Consider the following 17,240-nt stretch of genomic DNA (forward strand, 5'->3'; position numbering starts at 1 on the left):
AACAGCCATCATTCAACAAGCATCTTTTAAGCATCTACTCTGTGCCAGATACTATACAAGGACAAAAATAAAATGGTTATTTTCCCTTAGGGGCCTTATATGTGTGTGTGTGTGTATATACATATGTATATACACATATGTGTATATATGTGTATATGTACTTATATATGTATATACATATATATGTATGTGTGTATGTATGTGTATATTTAGGAGGGGCCACATGTGCATAGAAAATTAAATAAAAGATATGTGCAAAGTAATGTTTGAGGAAGTATACTACTAATTGAGAGGGGGAGGAGATCAGGGTATCTGTCCTTAAGAGATGGGACTTCTCATTGTCTAGCTTGGTGGTCTCAATTAACTGACTCCAACTCTTCCGTCTTTATTTCCCTCTGCTGTCCTATGCAAACCCTAAAGCTCAGCCAAAGGAGTTTCACTTAAACATTATACTCGCTGATGGCTTGAACTGGTGTTTCAACTTGTGATCGCTTGCAGGTTTACCCAACTGAGGATTTTTTCTCTTCTCTCTAGTTATACAGCTCTGCAGAATTTGGGAGAAGATGGCAACTTCTCCAGGAAGGAGTCGTTCCAAACAGATTCTACTGGTAAGAATGTGACAGTCTTTCATATCCTATACTGAGAAAACAGCCCAAATGGCCCTGGATGGGGCCACTAGATTTTTGGTATACATTAATTGCTGTAAAGGGAGCTACTGGTTTGGGGAATGGCATGGTTTTTCCATCCTGGAGGGTATTCAATTACATTGGGGAGAAGCAAAGCCTGTCTGGAATTTTTAAGTTTTACTACAAGTCTCTAAACAAGCCCAAATGATGCTTTTTATGTGCATTCACAATTTATTCAGCCACTATTTATTTAACCATGTACTGTGTGCCATGAACTGTGTTAGAATCCATAGTTTGTTGGAAGACTCAATTCAAGTGCTAGCTTTTCCATTAGACACCCTCAAGTTGATAATGCTTTCCCCAAATTCTTTGTATTTATTTTGTATGTTGAAAAATTTACTTGAGTATATGATATATCTCCCATCAGAAATGGGAAAATATACATGAAACTCTTTGTACCTTTAAAGTGCTATATAAGTATTTACTATTACTACTACTACTATTATTACTATTATTGTTTCTGTTTTAATTATTAGGAATATTATATTAAATTTAAGATTTTTTGACTGGCGTGAAGATGGCTAAGCAGAAAGGACTGTGGTATTAACAGTGAAAGTTCTTTGAGGGCAGCGACTGTTTGATTTTTTTCTTTGTCTCTCAGGTGTCTAAAACATAGGGAGTGCTTAATAAATACTCGTTGATTTGAATAAAATGGAATGAAATCTCTAGACAGTGAGAGAGATGAAGAAATAATTAAGATCTAGTCCCTTCTCTCCTGGAGCTCATGCTATAGAAGGGGGACTATAAGACATATACACATAATGTAATACTACACAACAGTTGTATAAAATAGAATAGAATACGGTAGAAATTTTGGTGCTGAGTGATTGAGGCAAGAAAGGGAAGACCAGGAAACCTTTGTATCCAACCTATCAATCAGAAAAGTAAGGTTCATACAAGCACGTCTTTTTCCCTTTTCTTCCTTCCTTTCCCCTTTCCTCTGCTCCTTTTCCTTTATCATTTTTTGTCAGGCTTATGAACTTGACTCCAGAAAGGCATTTCTGAAGTAGCCTCTAAGTTGGAACACACCATTAGCTGTCAGCTTAGAACAAATCTTTTAAATATCACTTTCCACAGTAGCCTGTGTACATTGTCAGAGGCGGCTCACTTGTGGGGAGCTGTTCTCAACAGCAGATTGTAGCTGGGCCATAGCAAGGTCCCTCTCTATTCTCTTAAAAATGAACACACCAAAGCAAAGCAAACATGCCGTTCATTTGTCTACACATCTGTCTCAGGATGTATGTATGATACAGCATATCACTAAAGGCCTGCCATTCCCCTCCACTCTTAGAGACATCCAAGAGAAATACATTTTTATCTCTCTCATTTTCAAATGCTACACTAGAATCCCTTTGGGAATTGAAAGCTAGAGAACTGCATTAGAGAAACTTTTAAAACTATGGATGCCTTCTGAAAAGGCAGCCCATTTGGAGACAAGCCTGGTGAGAGATAGCAACCTATATTCCTGTAAAGCTGGCCCTTTGTTTTCATCACTAGGGAACATGAACACTTAAAAGGGGGTTTCTGTAGCTTGAAAGTTTATCCATCTTTCCTCTGCTACTGCCCAGATCTATCTGGTACCATTTTTAAAGATCAGATCAAATAAAATCTCTTCTATCAGGGCAGAGGTATCTCTAGCCCACACTGACCTCCTTTGCTCTCAAGCCTGTAGCGTTTAGTGTCTGTGTTAATGTATGATACTGCCTTGAAGTGAAATATGGCAGTTTCAAGTCCCTGGATGTGTTTTTTTCTCCTAAATAAATTTCTTTATTTTTGTACTCCTTTAGTGCCTAAAACAGTGCTATGATTGATATTAATAGCTCACATTTTTATATCAATTAAAGTTTTCTAAGGATCTTTATACATATTTTCTTTCTTTTTTTTTCTGATCCTTGAAGCCTGGTACTGTCAAAAGAATAATGATTATTACTATTTTATTTTTTTGAAACAAACAGTACTAAGTGAATTGCCCAGAGTCACTGAGCTAGTAAGTGTCTGAGGCCAGATTTGAACTCAGGTCTTTCTGACTCCAGGTCTGGTACTCTGTCTGCTGCACCACCTACCTGCCCCAAGAACAATGATTTTTACACCAGAGGACTTGGGCTCAAGTCCTGCCTCTGACACTTTACCTGTGTGACTTTGGACAAATCTCTTAACCTTCCTTGGCTTTAGTTTTCTCATCTATAAAAATGAAGGCATTGGAGTAGATGGCCTCTGAGGTCTTTTAGATCTATAAGAAGAAGGCTGATAGTATTTTAATACCCATTTAATAGATAAGAAAGCTAAAAGTGAGAAGAGTTGTGCCTTGTCAAAGGACAAATAGCTAAGTGCCTGGGGTGATAGTTGAACCCAGGTTTTCCTGAATTAAGGCCTGGCACCCTATCTACTATGTCATGCTAACTGGATGTACTCATGCATTCATTCATATGTGTGTATGTGTACATATATATGCCTCTGTGTGTAGCCCTGAAATAGATTTGTAAAGTTTCTGAAGATTAAATTAAAAGGTAAGCATCCTAATATTCATATCATATCTAGCCCCTAATCAAATTCTACAACATCTTGACTACAATATGCTCACTTAGCTTAGAAATACAGGTCTCATTTTGGAATTCATGGAAATTTAGAGTAGGCTTTGGCTGAAATTTATCTCTGCCTTGTTAGTAAAAAAGGAGATTCTTAATGCACATGAACATTGAAACAAAATTTGAAGGCGGTGTTTTGCTACACTCAGTGTATAAAATACTTTCAAGCACTTACCTATTAAAAGTGTTTTGTAAACCTTAAAATGCTATAGAAATTCTAGTTATTGTTATCATTATCATTATGTAAACAGTGCCCTCGTAAAGTAAGCAGGAGCCATATTGACTAGAATGGTGCTAATTTGAAATCTTTCATGTCTAGTCATTGAAACAGGGCATCTACCAAATAACACTAGATTTGCCTTGTTCTCATTGCTAGGCATACCAGAAAATAACACAGTTCTTGTTTTCTGTGAGAATATTCCATAGTTCAGACTTTTGACTCTTTCTGAATGCACTGTCTCCAGGGTATTATGAATTAGTGGAGCCTGACTGATCATTTTGAGAGGAAGGATAGGTAAATCGCTGGTTTCTCCATTGAACTGGGTCTCTCCACTCACACAGAGGGGCATGTAAAGGAGAAGAAAGTAAGCTTGCATCATAGCATCTCTTGGTGGAAGACATCTAGCCTGACTTCGCACATAGTTCCAGAAGCTACTGATTTAAGTTTGCCTAGCTTCTTACTGGCCTAAACTCTCGAGGTGGCTTAAGCTTTTGTAAGTAGCACAGCATTGTTGTTGTTACTGTTGTTGATGATGATGAAAATAACAAGGTCTTCCAATACTCTCACATTTAAAAAAATATTTATTTTAAGTATTCTTTTATTTTTAAATTTTAAATTCAAAATTCTCTTTCTCCCTCCTACTCCTCCCCCATCCATTGAGAAGACAAGCATTATGACATAAATTATACATGTGAAATCATTAAAAAAACCATTTCCATATTAGCCATATTGCAAAAAGCAAAAAAGCAAATATATATATCTCCCTTAGTTCTCAGAGTTTATCAGTTCTCTCTTGGGAGGTAGACATCATGTTTTCATCATGAGTCCTTTGGAATTGTCTTGGATCATTATATTGATCAGATTAGCCAGGTCTTTTGCAATTGATCATCATTACAACATAGCTGTTGACGTGCATGATGATCTCCTGGTATTTCTTGTTTCATTTTGCAGCAATTTTTATAGATCTTGTCATGTTTTTTTTTTTTTTATAAAACAACCCGTCCTCATCACTTTTTGTAGCACAATAATGTTCCAACACAGTCATATGCTACAACTCATTCAGTCATTCCCCAATTGATGGGAATCCCCTAGATTTTCAAATCTTTGCTATCAGAAAAAAGCTGATATAAATATTTTTGTACGTGCGAGTCCTTTTCCTTTTTTTATTGATCTATTTGGGATACAGACCTTGTAGTGGTATTGCTAGATCAAAGTGTATGCCCAATTTTATAGCCCTTTGGGCATAGTTCCAAATTGTTCTCCAGAATAGTTGGACCAGTTCACTGCTCCACACACAATACATTAATGTATCTATTTTCCTTTATCCCCTCCAGCATTTGTCATTTCTAATAACTGTGAGGTGGTACCTCAATGTTGTTTTAGTTCTTATAATCAATAGTGATTTACAGCCTAATACTCTTTATAAAAATTTTGCAATGCTCAGAAATTTTTAGGCTCTGATGTGAAAGGTAGAGGCAAAGCCAAATAATTAGTAATCTTCCAAAAAAGTTGCTTCAAACTGGACAATAATTTTAAGCATAACTAGAATTATTTGGTGCGTTTATCTTTGCAATGGGTTGCTTCGATGACCTTTGCATAAATCCAACTACAGAATCTTGGAAGGGACTAATTTTATATCTATCTATCTATCTATCTATCTATCTATCTATCTATCTATCTATCTATCTATCTATATTATATTATATTATATTATGTTATATTATGTTATATTATGTTATGTTATGTTATGTTATGTTATGTTATGTTATGTTATGTTATGTTATGTTATATTATATTATATTATATTATATTATATTATATTATATTATATTATATTATATTATATTATATTATATTATATTATATTATATGAAATATAAGCTACCCTCTTGGTAAAAGCAATTGTCACTTGACCCTCAGGGAGCATGCAGTCTCTTCCTTAGGGAAATAGGAAATGTAGCAAAGGTGGTGCATCTCTCTCTCCAGTGCAAAGACATGGGAGCTCAAAGGAATAGGTGCAATCCTATTCCACCATCCTCATTCCTTTTTCCTTGCTACCTTGAGAATCATTAATAAGTCATTTGGACACCCTCCCTGCCTGCTGAAGAGGAAAATGGGGACTTGTGGAGTAATTCAGTAGAATTACCCTGAATCTTTTGACCTAGTAAATGCTGATGTCCCCATGAGCTGCATTGCTTAGACAATGGAGAGAGGAGGCAAATAGGCATCGTGTGCTTATGTGGGTTTGGAGAAAGAGACTGTATTTCAAACCCTAGGAGTCCTCTCCCAGAAAACTTTTCACATGAACCCTTGGGCTGTATTTAAAGAAATCTTAAGAATCACAAAAGTCTAAAGCCATTTGCAAGGTTTTCCCGGTCAGGTTGGTTTGTAAGAGAGTGGAACTTTTGGAATAGTTCAGTGTTAAAATGACCTCTACTTGCTGGAAACTGAGAACAGCAGTAGGGGAGCTATGAAAATTGGGGGGGAGCAGCAGAAGGGGGAAAGAGAAGGGCGGCTATGCAGTGATTGCTGATGTCTTTTGTAAGTAGTAGGAAGTCAGAGTGACTAGAAACAAATAATTATGAGCCAGCAGGAGCTATGGAGATGATCTCCAGTATGGAGGGACAACCCTCATTCTCTACCCCTTTCTCCAATGAGTAACAGTTTTCCCGGGAGAGATGAGGAATGAAAAGTAAATATGTGAGCATTGTCAGTCGTTCTCAAATGTCTTGGAAGAATAATGACCCTTTTGAAAAGCACCATTTTCAAGTCTTAGTTTTAGCTTGGCTGTCCAAATTACATAGTATTCACTTTAATTGCTAATATTAAGAAAGGCCATGGGGGCAGCTAGATGGCTCAGTGGATGGAGCACTGGGATTGAAGTCAGGAAAGATTGAGTTCAAATCTGGCCTCAGATATTTACCAACTGGGTTACCTTGGATAAATCACTTAACCTCTGTTTACCTAGGAAGCAGCTAGATGGCTCGGTGGATAGAGCACTGGGCCTGGACTCAGGAAGACCTGAGTCCAAATTTGGCCTCAGACACTTACTAACTGTTTGACCCTGGGCAAGTCATTTAACTTCTGTCTGCCTTGATCCACTAGAGAAGGAAATAACAAACCACTCCATTATCTTTGCCAAGAACATTTCATGGACAGTGGTCCATAGGATCACTAAGAGTCATGACTGAGGTGCTGCATAGCTGATGCTGGTCTAGTCCTAGCAAGTGACTGCTTCAGCCACTCCAGGACCAGGAAAAAAGCCACCATACCAGGAAAATGGCTGATGGATTTTCTCTTCATGATGCCTTATCTGCACCTGAAAATCCAAACCCACAAGGTTGGCCACAAGATTGGGGAAACCAGCCCCCTGGTACTGCAGCATGCCCAGGATATCCTGGAGCCTACCCTGGTCCAGGACATCCTAGTGCTCCTGGAGCTTATCCATCTTCAGGGCCCATGGTTACCCCTAGTGGACCAACACCTCCTTTGGGAGGCCCACTGATGGTACCTTATGATCTTCCCTTGCCAGGAGGAATTATGCCTCACATGCTAATAACCATTATGGGCACAATGAAACCTAATGCAAACAAACTTGCTTTGGATTTCAAGAACGGGAATGATGTGGCCTTCCGCTTCAATCCTCGCTTCAATGAGGGCAACAGACGAGTAATTGTTTGTAATTCAAAATTCGACAATAACTGGGGAAAGGAGGAAAGACAGGCTATGTTCCCATTTGAAGCTGGCAAACCATTCAAAATTCAAGTGTTCATTGAGATTGATCATTTCAAGGTTGCTGTCAATGATGCCCACTTGTTGCAGTATAATCATCGAATGAAAAATTTCCGTGTGAGATCAATAAGCTGAGCATTTCTGGTGATATTAACCTTACCAGTACCTCACATACTATGATATAAATTTAAAGGAATTTTCCCGTAAAACATATACTTAAGTGCTTCTGATTGTTATGGGAGAAATTTTAAAGGTACAAATACTCCATTACTTTCTTTGTCATACCCACACAAAATTTAATAAATGTTCTTTCACTAAGTATAAAAAAAAACAAAACAAAAACAAAAAAAGAGTCATGACTGAACAACAACAAGAAAGTCTATGTTGCTCTCTTCTCTTTTCTTCTGCAGGTTAAATATTGCTTTATTTTTCTCCTTCAAATATTCCTCATATTAGATTATTCTGGGAATCTTTGCAATTCTAGCAATTATCATATGCTTCACTTTGTCCGAGCCCTTCTAATATGTCTGCATTTCAAATTGAAGAAGGTCTATACTACAATACCCTACAGATCCATCCTTTGCTCTGTGCTGTTTAATGTTTATCAATGACACGGATCAAAGTCCCTTGTGTTAATGGCTTCCTCCTAATCTGAGGGCATCGGATATACTTTGGAGAAAGATTAACTATTCTGGCTCATTACAACCCTTGGAGTGATCTGGGAACAGTGCTATATGTCATTGTCAAAGGTGTTACCACTTCCCCTTTTAAGTATATAGGTTCAAAGGATTTGAAATATTAGTAGGTTTATTTAGAAATTAATAGGAACATGGAAAACTTATATCTGAGCCCATGGTGAGTAAATATACCCTTCAAAGAACAATCTTCCTCCAGAGACTTATATAATCTCTATCACTTACAGTACTTACCAGAGAGGGCTCTTAGTTCAGATGATCAAGATAAAGGGCTAATCAATCAGAGCTTTTCTTTTATTTGTGGTTCAGTCATTTCAGTCAAGTCCAACTCTTTGTGACCCCATTGGTGGTTTTCTTCGCAGAATTACTGGAGTGGTTTGCCATTTCCTTCTCCAGCTTAATTTACAGGTAAGGAAACTGAGGCAAACAGGATTAAGCGACTTGCTCCGGGTTACCCACCAAGTAAGTGTCTGAAGCTGGATTTGAACTCAGGTCTTCCTGACTCTATCCATTGTACCACCTAGCTTCCCCCTCCTCTTTATATATCCTTTCTGTATGAAGTCTTGTTTCTTACAATTCTCCTCTTTCTTGCTCCTCATTGGAGAACTTGTCCAGAGCCCTTCCTTCCCACTCCATCATAGCTCTTTTATTTTCATTAAGTGTCATTGCTCCTCTCACTACCATTGATTTGTTCCATAGCCCCTCCTGATGGGATCATTATTGCTCCCAGCTTTACTGCCACATAGGCCTACTTTGTGGTTGCCTTTAATCCAGCTCTCCTTAGGGTGAATACCCCCCATCTCCTCAGTTCTTACAGATTCACTTTCTGTAAGTGAAAGGTACCTGTCACCCAACCACCCACTTGGATTGGTCTTCTCCACAGCTCAGCTGTATTCCCATAGGATCAAAGATTTACAGTCAAAAGAGATTTCAGAGGACATCTAGTTCAACTGCCTCATTTTATAGATAAAGATGAATAATTAAGATGAAAGGAAGTTGAATCATTTTCCCAAGGTCACATAAATAATACATAGCAGAGGCAGGATTTGAACCTAGGTCTTCTGACCCCAGTCTCAGTGTTTTGTTCTGGGATTTCCCCCCAACCCCCACTGTCCTATGCTTATTTCAATAGATGAAGCTAATCCCATTCTTCATAGTCCTGGCTCTGAAATCTGGCTTTGTTTTTTTCCTTCATTTTTTTAAGTCATCCTGCAAACCTGGAATGTCCTCCTGCCTCAGTGCTGCCTTTGAACATTCGTGTTTCTTAAAGGCTCAGCTCATGTTCCAGTTTGCTCCTTGAAACTTTTCCTGATATCCCTATTTCATTAGTTTGTGTGCCCTCAAATGACCTTGCCCTTACTGATCTGTGTATGTGTTCCATCCCCTGAGGAGAATGGGATGTTTATGTAGGCAGAGGTCACTTTGTTGTGTATCTTTGAATTCTCCTTGCCTAGCATAGTGCTTCACATGTCACAGATGTTTAATAAATGTGGATTAAGTTGTTCTGAATCACAGTTCCTTCACACATCAGTCTATAATCCTCATGAGTTGTCATTGTTGAAAAAAAATATCCTTTGGTTGCCAACCTTTAGATGCTGTATCTCCTCAAATTTGGCTAAGTCGATCTACAGATAGGTGGTATAAATATTATCTGAATCAGAATTTGGGACAAATAATTTAACCAAAGGTGTTTCTTTGGAAAATTCTTATTAAAAGCATACTTACTTTTTTCAAAATTGGGATCATCCTAGAAAGTCCAGTATCTAGGATTGCCATAGATAACTTGTGTCTCATGATCTCAGATCTGAGCAGCATGAACTTCTTTTAGTCTCTGGAATCTCTCAATAATAACAATTTTTATGGTTGAGCCTCCATCCAGAGTTTAGCCCAGGGATGTCTGACTTTGACCTGTTTGCCTTTCTGGGGCCTTGATGCCCTATTAGCACTTAAGTTAACATCATTAACCAAAAATATGTGTTTATGAAAGTATAGCAATGATATTAAAAGGCAAAAGACTATCTCCCTACCTTCCAATACTATTTTTACTAATGCTAAGAGCAAATATTTATATAGTGTCTACTGGGTACTAAACATTGTGCAAAGTACTTTACAAATAGTGTTTCATTTCGATCCTCACAACATCCCTTTGAGATAGGTGCTATTATTATCTTGATATTATAGATGAGGAACCTGAGGCAAACACAGCTCATGGGACTTACCAATGGTCACACAGCTAGTTAATATCTTAGACTGGATTTGAGCTCATGTCTTCCTGACTTTAGGCCCACTACTCTATCTACTATGCCATCTAGCTGCCTTTATCAATATGCAACTTAGAAAACAATTTAGCAATACAAGTATAGATAACAAGCGCACTTAGCCCCTGTTGATATGAAATGTTTCAATTGAAAAGGCAATGTCTTCTGGGCACTCATCTACTTCTCTTTGAAGGGAGTCAACTTATTCCTCTACCTACCATTATGCCCACTTCCACTGTACTCTTGGACAGTTTCTCCCATTCATATGTAGCATTGTCAGTTTTACATGCTGACATTCTTCTTGGGGGATGGAGTGGGTGGAGGGAAGGGAGTAAGTATTTATATAGTACTTATTATGTGCCAGGCACTGTGCTATGTTTATGTAATCTCATTTGATCTTGTAACAGCTCTGCCAGGCAGGTGCTGTTACCTCGATTTTACAGTTGAGGGAACTGAGGCAAGCAGAGGTTAAGTGAGTTGCCCAAGGTCATGCAGCTAGTGCCTGAGGCCACATTTGAATTTAGGCCTTCCTGATCTCAAGTGTAGCACTCTATCCCCTGTACCACCTACCTACCTGCCTTTAGCTAATTGATCACTATTAGAGTAGAGACATAGCCCATTTCTAGAGACTGACCAGCGGTGCAGTCCCAGCCCTGGGTTGCATCCTCCTCCTCCAGCTAACTGGCAATATGGTCAGGAGCAATAATCCTGGACTTTGTTCTTAGTGGAAAAACCAGGTCACTGACTCAAGTCAGCTCAGACCACCCTTTACTCTTTACTTCTCCAACTCCATTCTTCCCAAGGGTGTAATACCGTTGCTCCAAAGAGCATCCATTCAGTTTGAAAGAAAATATAAACAGTTATTCCCCTCCCTGCCCATGCATGCTTTGGCCTCTTCCTGTCCTGTGCAAAGAGAGAGTGAGCTGTTCATCTAAGTCTTTCAGGACCTTCAGAGCCCCCAAAGTTACTACACTTAGAAATCAGTTTATATTAAATATGTATGATATACAAATAGCCTTTCAACAGTATGTTCTAAGTTGAAAAGAGAATAGTCTTATTAAAATTTTTTCTTAGAAAAAAGAAGCTGAAAAGGGCACACTTCAGGGGCATACTTCAAACAGGGATTAAAAATCGTAGGCTGAGGGCTGCATTAGCAAATAGGAAAGATTGGCTTGGGTGGTTGCCAGAGAAAGGATGTGATAGACTGTACGTTGGATGCTCTTCACTTTGGACATCTGAAAAGCCAGGGTGCTGAAGCAAATATGTTATGCAGGACTCTAAGGATGGAGGTTACACACTATCCTTTAAATTTGCTCTAGGGAGTATTTAGATTTAAGAGTTTGAAAGAGGCCTGATTTTGACATATGAATCAAATTTTTTTGTTGTTATGCTAAATTAAAAAGCCATATGCCTGTATTTTTTTTTATGTCTCCTATTTTCTGTTTCTTGTCATTCAGATAGCTCTTAGTGGAAGGAGAGAGACACAACCAAGTTTCATTTCTTTTGGGTTAGAAATGATACAGTTGGTGAGAGAGCAAGCAGTGAAGGAGTGTGGGCTTCATGGGATAAAGATGAAGAGGACAAGGTTCAACTATTCCTGTTAGTTGATGAGGGCCAAGCTAGAAGCCGTGGGGCTCAGGCTGTGACAGAGAAATTTTAGATTAATTTGTAGGGATAACTTGCTAATAGTAGGATAAATTCAGACAGTGCAAGAAGCAATGTGGAGGTGAGCACAGAACCCTTACTTAGAAGCAATAAAGACCAAGGTTATACACCCATCTCTCAAGGGTAATGAAATGTTTCTTGTCAAATGAAAGGCATAGAGTATTGCCAGAGTATAGTCTGGGGAGCAGTTTTTTGCAAAGGTCCTCTGAATTGTTCATCTAGAAGGGTGCTAAGGGCCATATTTTCTGCAAGAAGTCATAGGGAAGTTATCTGGAAACAAAGACTAGAGGGAATATTTAGATGGATAAAGGGACATTATTTTGAGTTATCTTTGGGGATCACTAAATCTTAGTGTTGGAAGAGACTATAGAGGTCATATCTTGTAACATCCTTCTCAAAACAAGAAGCCCTACCAGATGGCCATCCATCTTTCCTTAGCTTCAATATGTCCAGTGCCATAGTGCTCACTATCTTTCAAGATGTCTCATTTCAACATTGAACAGCTTAAGTCATTAGAAAGTAACTTTGTCTGCTGTTGAAATGTTTGCCCTCATAATTTCAGTCAATTTTCCTAGTTTTATTTTGTGGAACAGTGAAGAGATAGAACATTCTCCCTTCCATTGTTTTGCCCTAAAAAATATGTAGGCATATCCCCTATAAGTCTTCTATTCTTTAAGCTAAGCATCCTTGGTTTCATCATTCATTGTATACATGCCACAGTTTTGAGTTTTTAAAACTTCGAAGATATCCTCCATTGGACTTGCCTCACTTTGTTAATACTTTTGAAATATAGCATTGAAAATTTTGCAAAATACTCCGGATATTGTCGGTTTCTAAAAGAGTGTAATTGGGCAATCATTTTCTCTTCTCTGGATTCTTTTGTAGCAACAGAGTAGCACTGGTTGAGGGGATATAGGATGCTTTCTCTCATTAAGAAACCCCAGCTCATGGTTCACACATGGTCACTGGTGAAGTTCTGGGGTGAGCCTGACATTTAAGAAGACAGACCACTTCTCATTACAGATAGTTCTTTACACCCCCACCCTGGACTCACCCCCAGGGAAAATTTCCTAACAGTTGTCATCTTCTTTGAGAAGAGTATAGTGGTAGAAAATTCCTATAATTTACCTAGCAGATTTATTGGAGAACAGAAGAATTCATGACCAAACAGGAGATAGAGATTATGAAATGCAAAATGGATAATTTTGATTACATTAAATTGAAAAGGTTTTGCACAAACAAAGCCAGTGCAACCAAGATTATAAGGAAAATAGGAAATTGGGAAATGATTTTTACAACTAATGTCTCTAAAAAGGACTCACTTCTAAAATATATAGAGAATTGAGTCAAATTTATAAGAATACAAGTCATTCCCCAATTGATAAATGGTCAAAGGATATGAACAGGCAGTTCCGAGATGAAGAAATTAAAGCTATCTATAGTTATATGAAAAAATGCTTTAAATCACTATTGACTAGAAATGCAAATCAAAACAACTCTGAGGCACCATATCACACCTAACAGATTGGCCAATATGACAAAACAAGAAAATGAGAGATGCTGGAGAAGATGCGGGAAAATTGGAACACTAATGCATTGTTGGTGGAGTTGTGAAATGGATCCAACCATTTTGGAGAGCAATTTGGAACTATGCCCAAAGAGTTATAAAAAATGTTCATACCCTTTGACCAGCAATAGCACTTCTAGGGCTATATCCCAAAAAAATCTTACAAATGGGAAATGTACAAAAGTATTTATAGCAACTCTTTTTGTGGTGGCAAAGAATTAGAAATTGAGGGAATACCCATCAATTGGAGAATGCCTGAACAAGTTGTGGTATATTAATGTAATGGAATACTATTGTGCTATAAGAAATGATGAATAGACTAACTTCACTGGAAAGACTTGTATAGTCTGGTACTGAGTGAAGTGAGCAGAACCAGGAGTACATTGTACACGGTAACAGCCACGTTGTACGATGACTAACATTGATAGACTTAACCCTTCTCAGCAATGCAAGGTTCTAAGACATCTCTGAAGGTCTCATGATGGAAAATGCTATACATATCCAAAGAAAGAACTATGGAGTTTGAATGCAGATTGAAGCATTATTTGCTATTTTTTTTCTTCTGTTTTGTTTTGTTTCTTCTTTCTGGTGTTCCTTCTGTTGGTTCTAATTCTTCCTTACAAGATCACTAATGTGAAAATATGTTTAATAGGAATGTATATGTATAGCCTCTATCAGATTGCATGCCATCTTGGGGAAGGAGGGGGATAAAAATTTAAAACTCGAAAGCTTATGGAAGTGATTGTTGATAAATAAAAATAAATTAATAAAAAGAAGTGAAAAGAAAAAGAAAAGAAAAGAAATCCCTCCTGATGTCAGTCAATTCTAGCTGAAGGAAACAGGGGTTCCCAGATTCTCTAAATCATGAAGATACTTCTAAGGCTAGAAACATCTATCTGAGTATTTTTGTTTTGTTATCTCTGCTCAAGGTAATAAAAAAAAAAGTGACATCCAGGGCCCCATGTCTGGGCTCAAATACCTCTAGGCAGTACATGTTCCTGTTGTGATATATGGAATGTTTTCCCTTTTATAGGAAGTCCAGAAAGAGATTTCCTGGCTATATGTTCAGGAGAGAATAAGAATAAATAGTAGTAATGAGAGTTATCTTTCCCTTTAAAGTCTCTGATTAGGCAGCTATTCCTGACTCAGTATCCATTCCTCTTTTAAAAGGTCTCCCACCTCTTACTGCTGTCACATGGACCAAGAGACTGCTATGTCATCCCAAAGTGCCAAGTGCTTCGGTGCTAAGCCATAATACATGTGGCACACCAGGGTGGTCTACTGGAATAGCCCAGGGGAGCCCTGCTCGGTTTCAATGGAATGTGCTCCAGACAGAGGTGATAGGAGTTTGGTGGTTATCCTCATTACACCTTCATTTTTTTTTTGAGGGGGCTGGGCAATGGGGTTAAGTGATTTGCCCAGGGTCACACAGATTTGAACCCAGGTCCTCCTGACTCCAAGGCTGGAGCTCCATCTACTGCACCACCTAGCTTCCCCTACATTTTCATGTAGTTTGTGAAGATATTGAGAAGAGAAACATGGATGTATGGAATTTCCAGTTTTGAAGGTGCCTCACACATCATCTAGTGCCTAACCCCAGTGCCAATCTAGTGCCTAAAGCATGGGTTTTTGCTACAAAATTCTTAACAAGGATCTAAACTCTGTCTGAACACCTCCAATAACAGGCTAGGTAATTCCATTGCTGTGCTGGTCTATCTATTTGAGAGTTCCTATTTCTATTGAACCAAAATGGATCTCATAGGAACTTTTACCCATTGGTCCTAATTATGCTCTCTGAAGTCATGCATAATTAAAAAGTTTAGGAGAGATGGCTAGCTTTGTAATTTAGAAGAATGAAAGAAGACAGAATGCAAAGGGAAGTTGTTCTAAAGTAAGAGATGGAGTTCAGAATTTAGGAGAGTTGTGAAAAAAAGATGGCAGCTGAGAGAAAGCCACCTTGCCTGGGAGCAAAGAGTGACAATGTGGGACTCAGAGATTTGATGTGCAGAGACAAACATTGGAACTAAATGGTAGAAATGTGCTTCCACATGTGATACTGTCAAGAAGACAAGGCAAGGACAAACCTGTTGTCTAGAAAAACACTATTTTAATGTTGGGGGTGGGGGCGGGAAGAGCAAAGGTGACTCAGGTAGTACTAATTCTCCCCAAAGCCTTTGGAAGCAAAGCTGGTGCTGTCTGCCTTTTTGTCTATCCTGGACTGTCTATCTCTAAGATGGGTACAGCCAGGGAAAATGAACCTGCACTAACCATCTTTTATCCTTATCTCAGCTGTTGGCATTTAAAAAACCAACAACTCCAAACACAGCCATTCCATAATTTAGAAAACTCTGTGAAGGTTTGAACTGGAATGGCAAGATGTGCCCCGAGGTAGGGGACAGAACCTGCCGGAGCATTTATGAGATTTATGGTAAGGGGTTTTTACATGAGTGCAGAGGTTTAGAGCAGATAAATCCCTGAAGACAAATACTACCAATAATTGAATTACAAAGCCATTATCATGTGCTGAACAGAGCAACATTATGACTCTATTGTGACAAGATGAAACTTGTTAGAATATTTATGCATCGTAGACAGCTTGAGCGTTAGGATCAGGGAGCACAAATATGCTGTTCCACCTTTCTCTGGTGGGAAGGTGGCCTTCATGAGTAATTCAGTGGCCCAAGAGGCCAAAGGCCATTTTATGATATGACATTCTAAAAGCATAGACTTCATGGGCTCCTATCAGATTGATAGTTTCCTTTGGATTCATATACCCTGGGCCCAGAGGATATTTATGTTGAGACTTACAATCTACTTCCTTTTGGGCTGGTAAGGCTGCCTCCCTAATCTCCCCCCACCCCCACCAAGAAACCTCAAACCAAATCTAACCCCATTGCTGTTTCTTCTAAAAAGCTGAAGAGCAAGAACACCTGATTTGTTTTTTAAATTAGTAACTGCTTTATCATTTTTGGATAGAAACATCCAACTTCTTTTCCTTTCTGGGAAAAACAAATATAAAACTATTGAAAGTGGCAACAAGCCTCTGGCCTTTTTTAGTTAGCCAGAAAATACAAAACACTAATTGCTGGTATTCATCTACATAATCAGATGTTAATAAATTTAACAATTGTTGCCAAGGTTCAGGCACTTTTGACATCTAATCCTGGGGCTTAGCAAAGATTGTTTTGAATGAATTAACTCAATGAGACCATTGGCAACATAGTCAATCAGTCAAGTTTGTCACTGATGCCCTTTGTTCTCCTCTATCAATAATAACTTTTTCCGGCCTGGTGGTTTTCTCCAAACTTCTTGACACTTTTCCCCATCCTTTTTCTTTTGTCTCAAGCTTGCTTTGGTTCTTTGAGGATTCTAATAATCCCCACTGGAGAGCTTAACTCTTAATGAAGGTATCAACTGGTAATTAAGGTTTTGCTGTTAACATTTCAAGGTGTGGCTCTAGAGTAGGTACTGTATTTTAAGGGGGTATTTTAAGGTCTGTTTCCACTCTACTTCATCCAGACCATCAATTGCCATCTATCTGATATAGCCTACTTCCCCAGTTGTTTCCAACCATGTCTTTACCAAATTAGGGTGCATCAAGATGATCTTGCAGTATTTTGGGGGGGTTAACCTAGGGGCAATCAACTCTGTCCCTTGAGACTTGTCGAGAAAGAGGCTGTAACTTCCAAAATTGCCCAGCTCAGTTCCCAGAGGGGAAATAATTGACCTTCAACTTTCTTTTCAGTTCTAATGGATATTCTGTAGTCTATAGTGACTTCCTGTTGAGGAGAAAGTACCTTAAAGAAATAATAATAGCTCACTTATAGTGCTT

At 38.4% G+C, this 17,240-nt stretch overlaps 2 protein-coding genes across 2 annotated transcripts in view; both read left to right on the top strand.

Moving 5' to 3' along the window:
- Positions 1-17,240, top strand: part of SORCS1 (sortilin related VPS10 domain containing receptor 1) — a 705,676-nt gene that overhangs the window by 495,301 nt on the left and 193,135 nt on the right. Inside the window, 1 exon segment of the mRNA XM_078151070.1 lies at positions 535-608. Coding sequence (XP_078007196.1) covers positions 535-608 — 74 coding nt within the window.
- LOC110209487 (galectin-3-like) lies at positions 6,756-7,412 on the top strand. Its single transcript, XM_020987981.2, has one exon. The coding sequence runs from the start codon at positions 6,771-6,773 to the stop codon at positions 7,356-7,358; it is 588 nt and encodes a 195-aa protein (XP_020843640.2). The 5' UTR covers positions 6,756-6,770; the 3' UTR covers positions 7,359-7,412.

The sequence above is a fragment of the Phascolarctos cinereus genome, unplaced genomic scaffold, assembly GCF_003287225.1.
Source record: "Phascolarctos cinereus isolate Bilbo 61053 unplaced genomic scaffold, phaCin_HiC Scaffold_3;HRSCAF=262, whole genome shotgun sequence".
NCBI classification, from domain to species: Eukaryota; Metazoa; Chordata; class Mammalia; order Diprotodontia; family Phascolarctidae; genus Phascolarctos; species Phascolarctos cinereus.

What these genes read in the sequence shown, in the direction of transcription:
- LOC110209487 (XM_020987981.2), top strand. Translation starts at nt 6,771, where the DNA reads ATGGCTGATGGATTTTCTCTTCATGATGCCTTATCTGCACCTGAAAAT.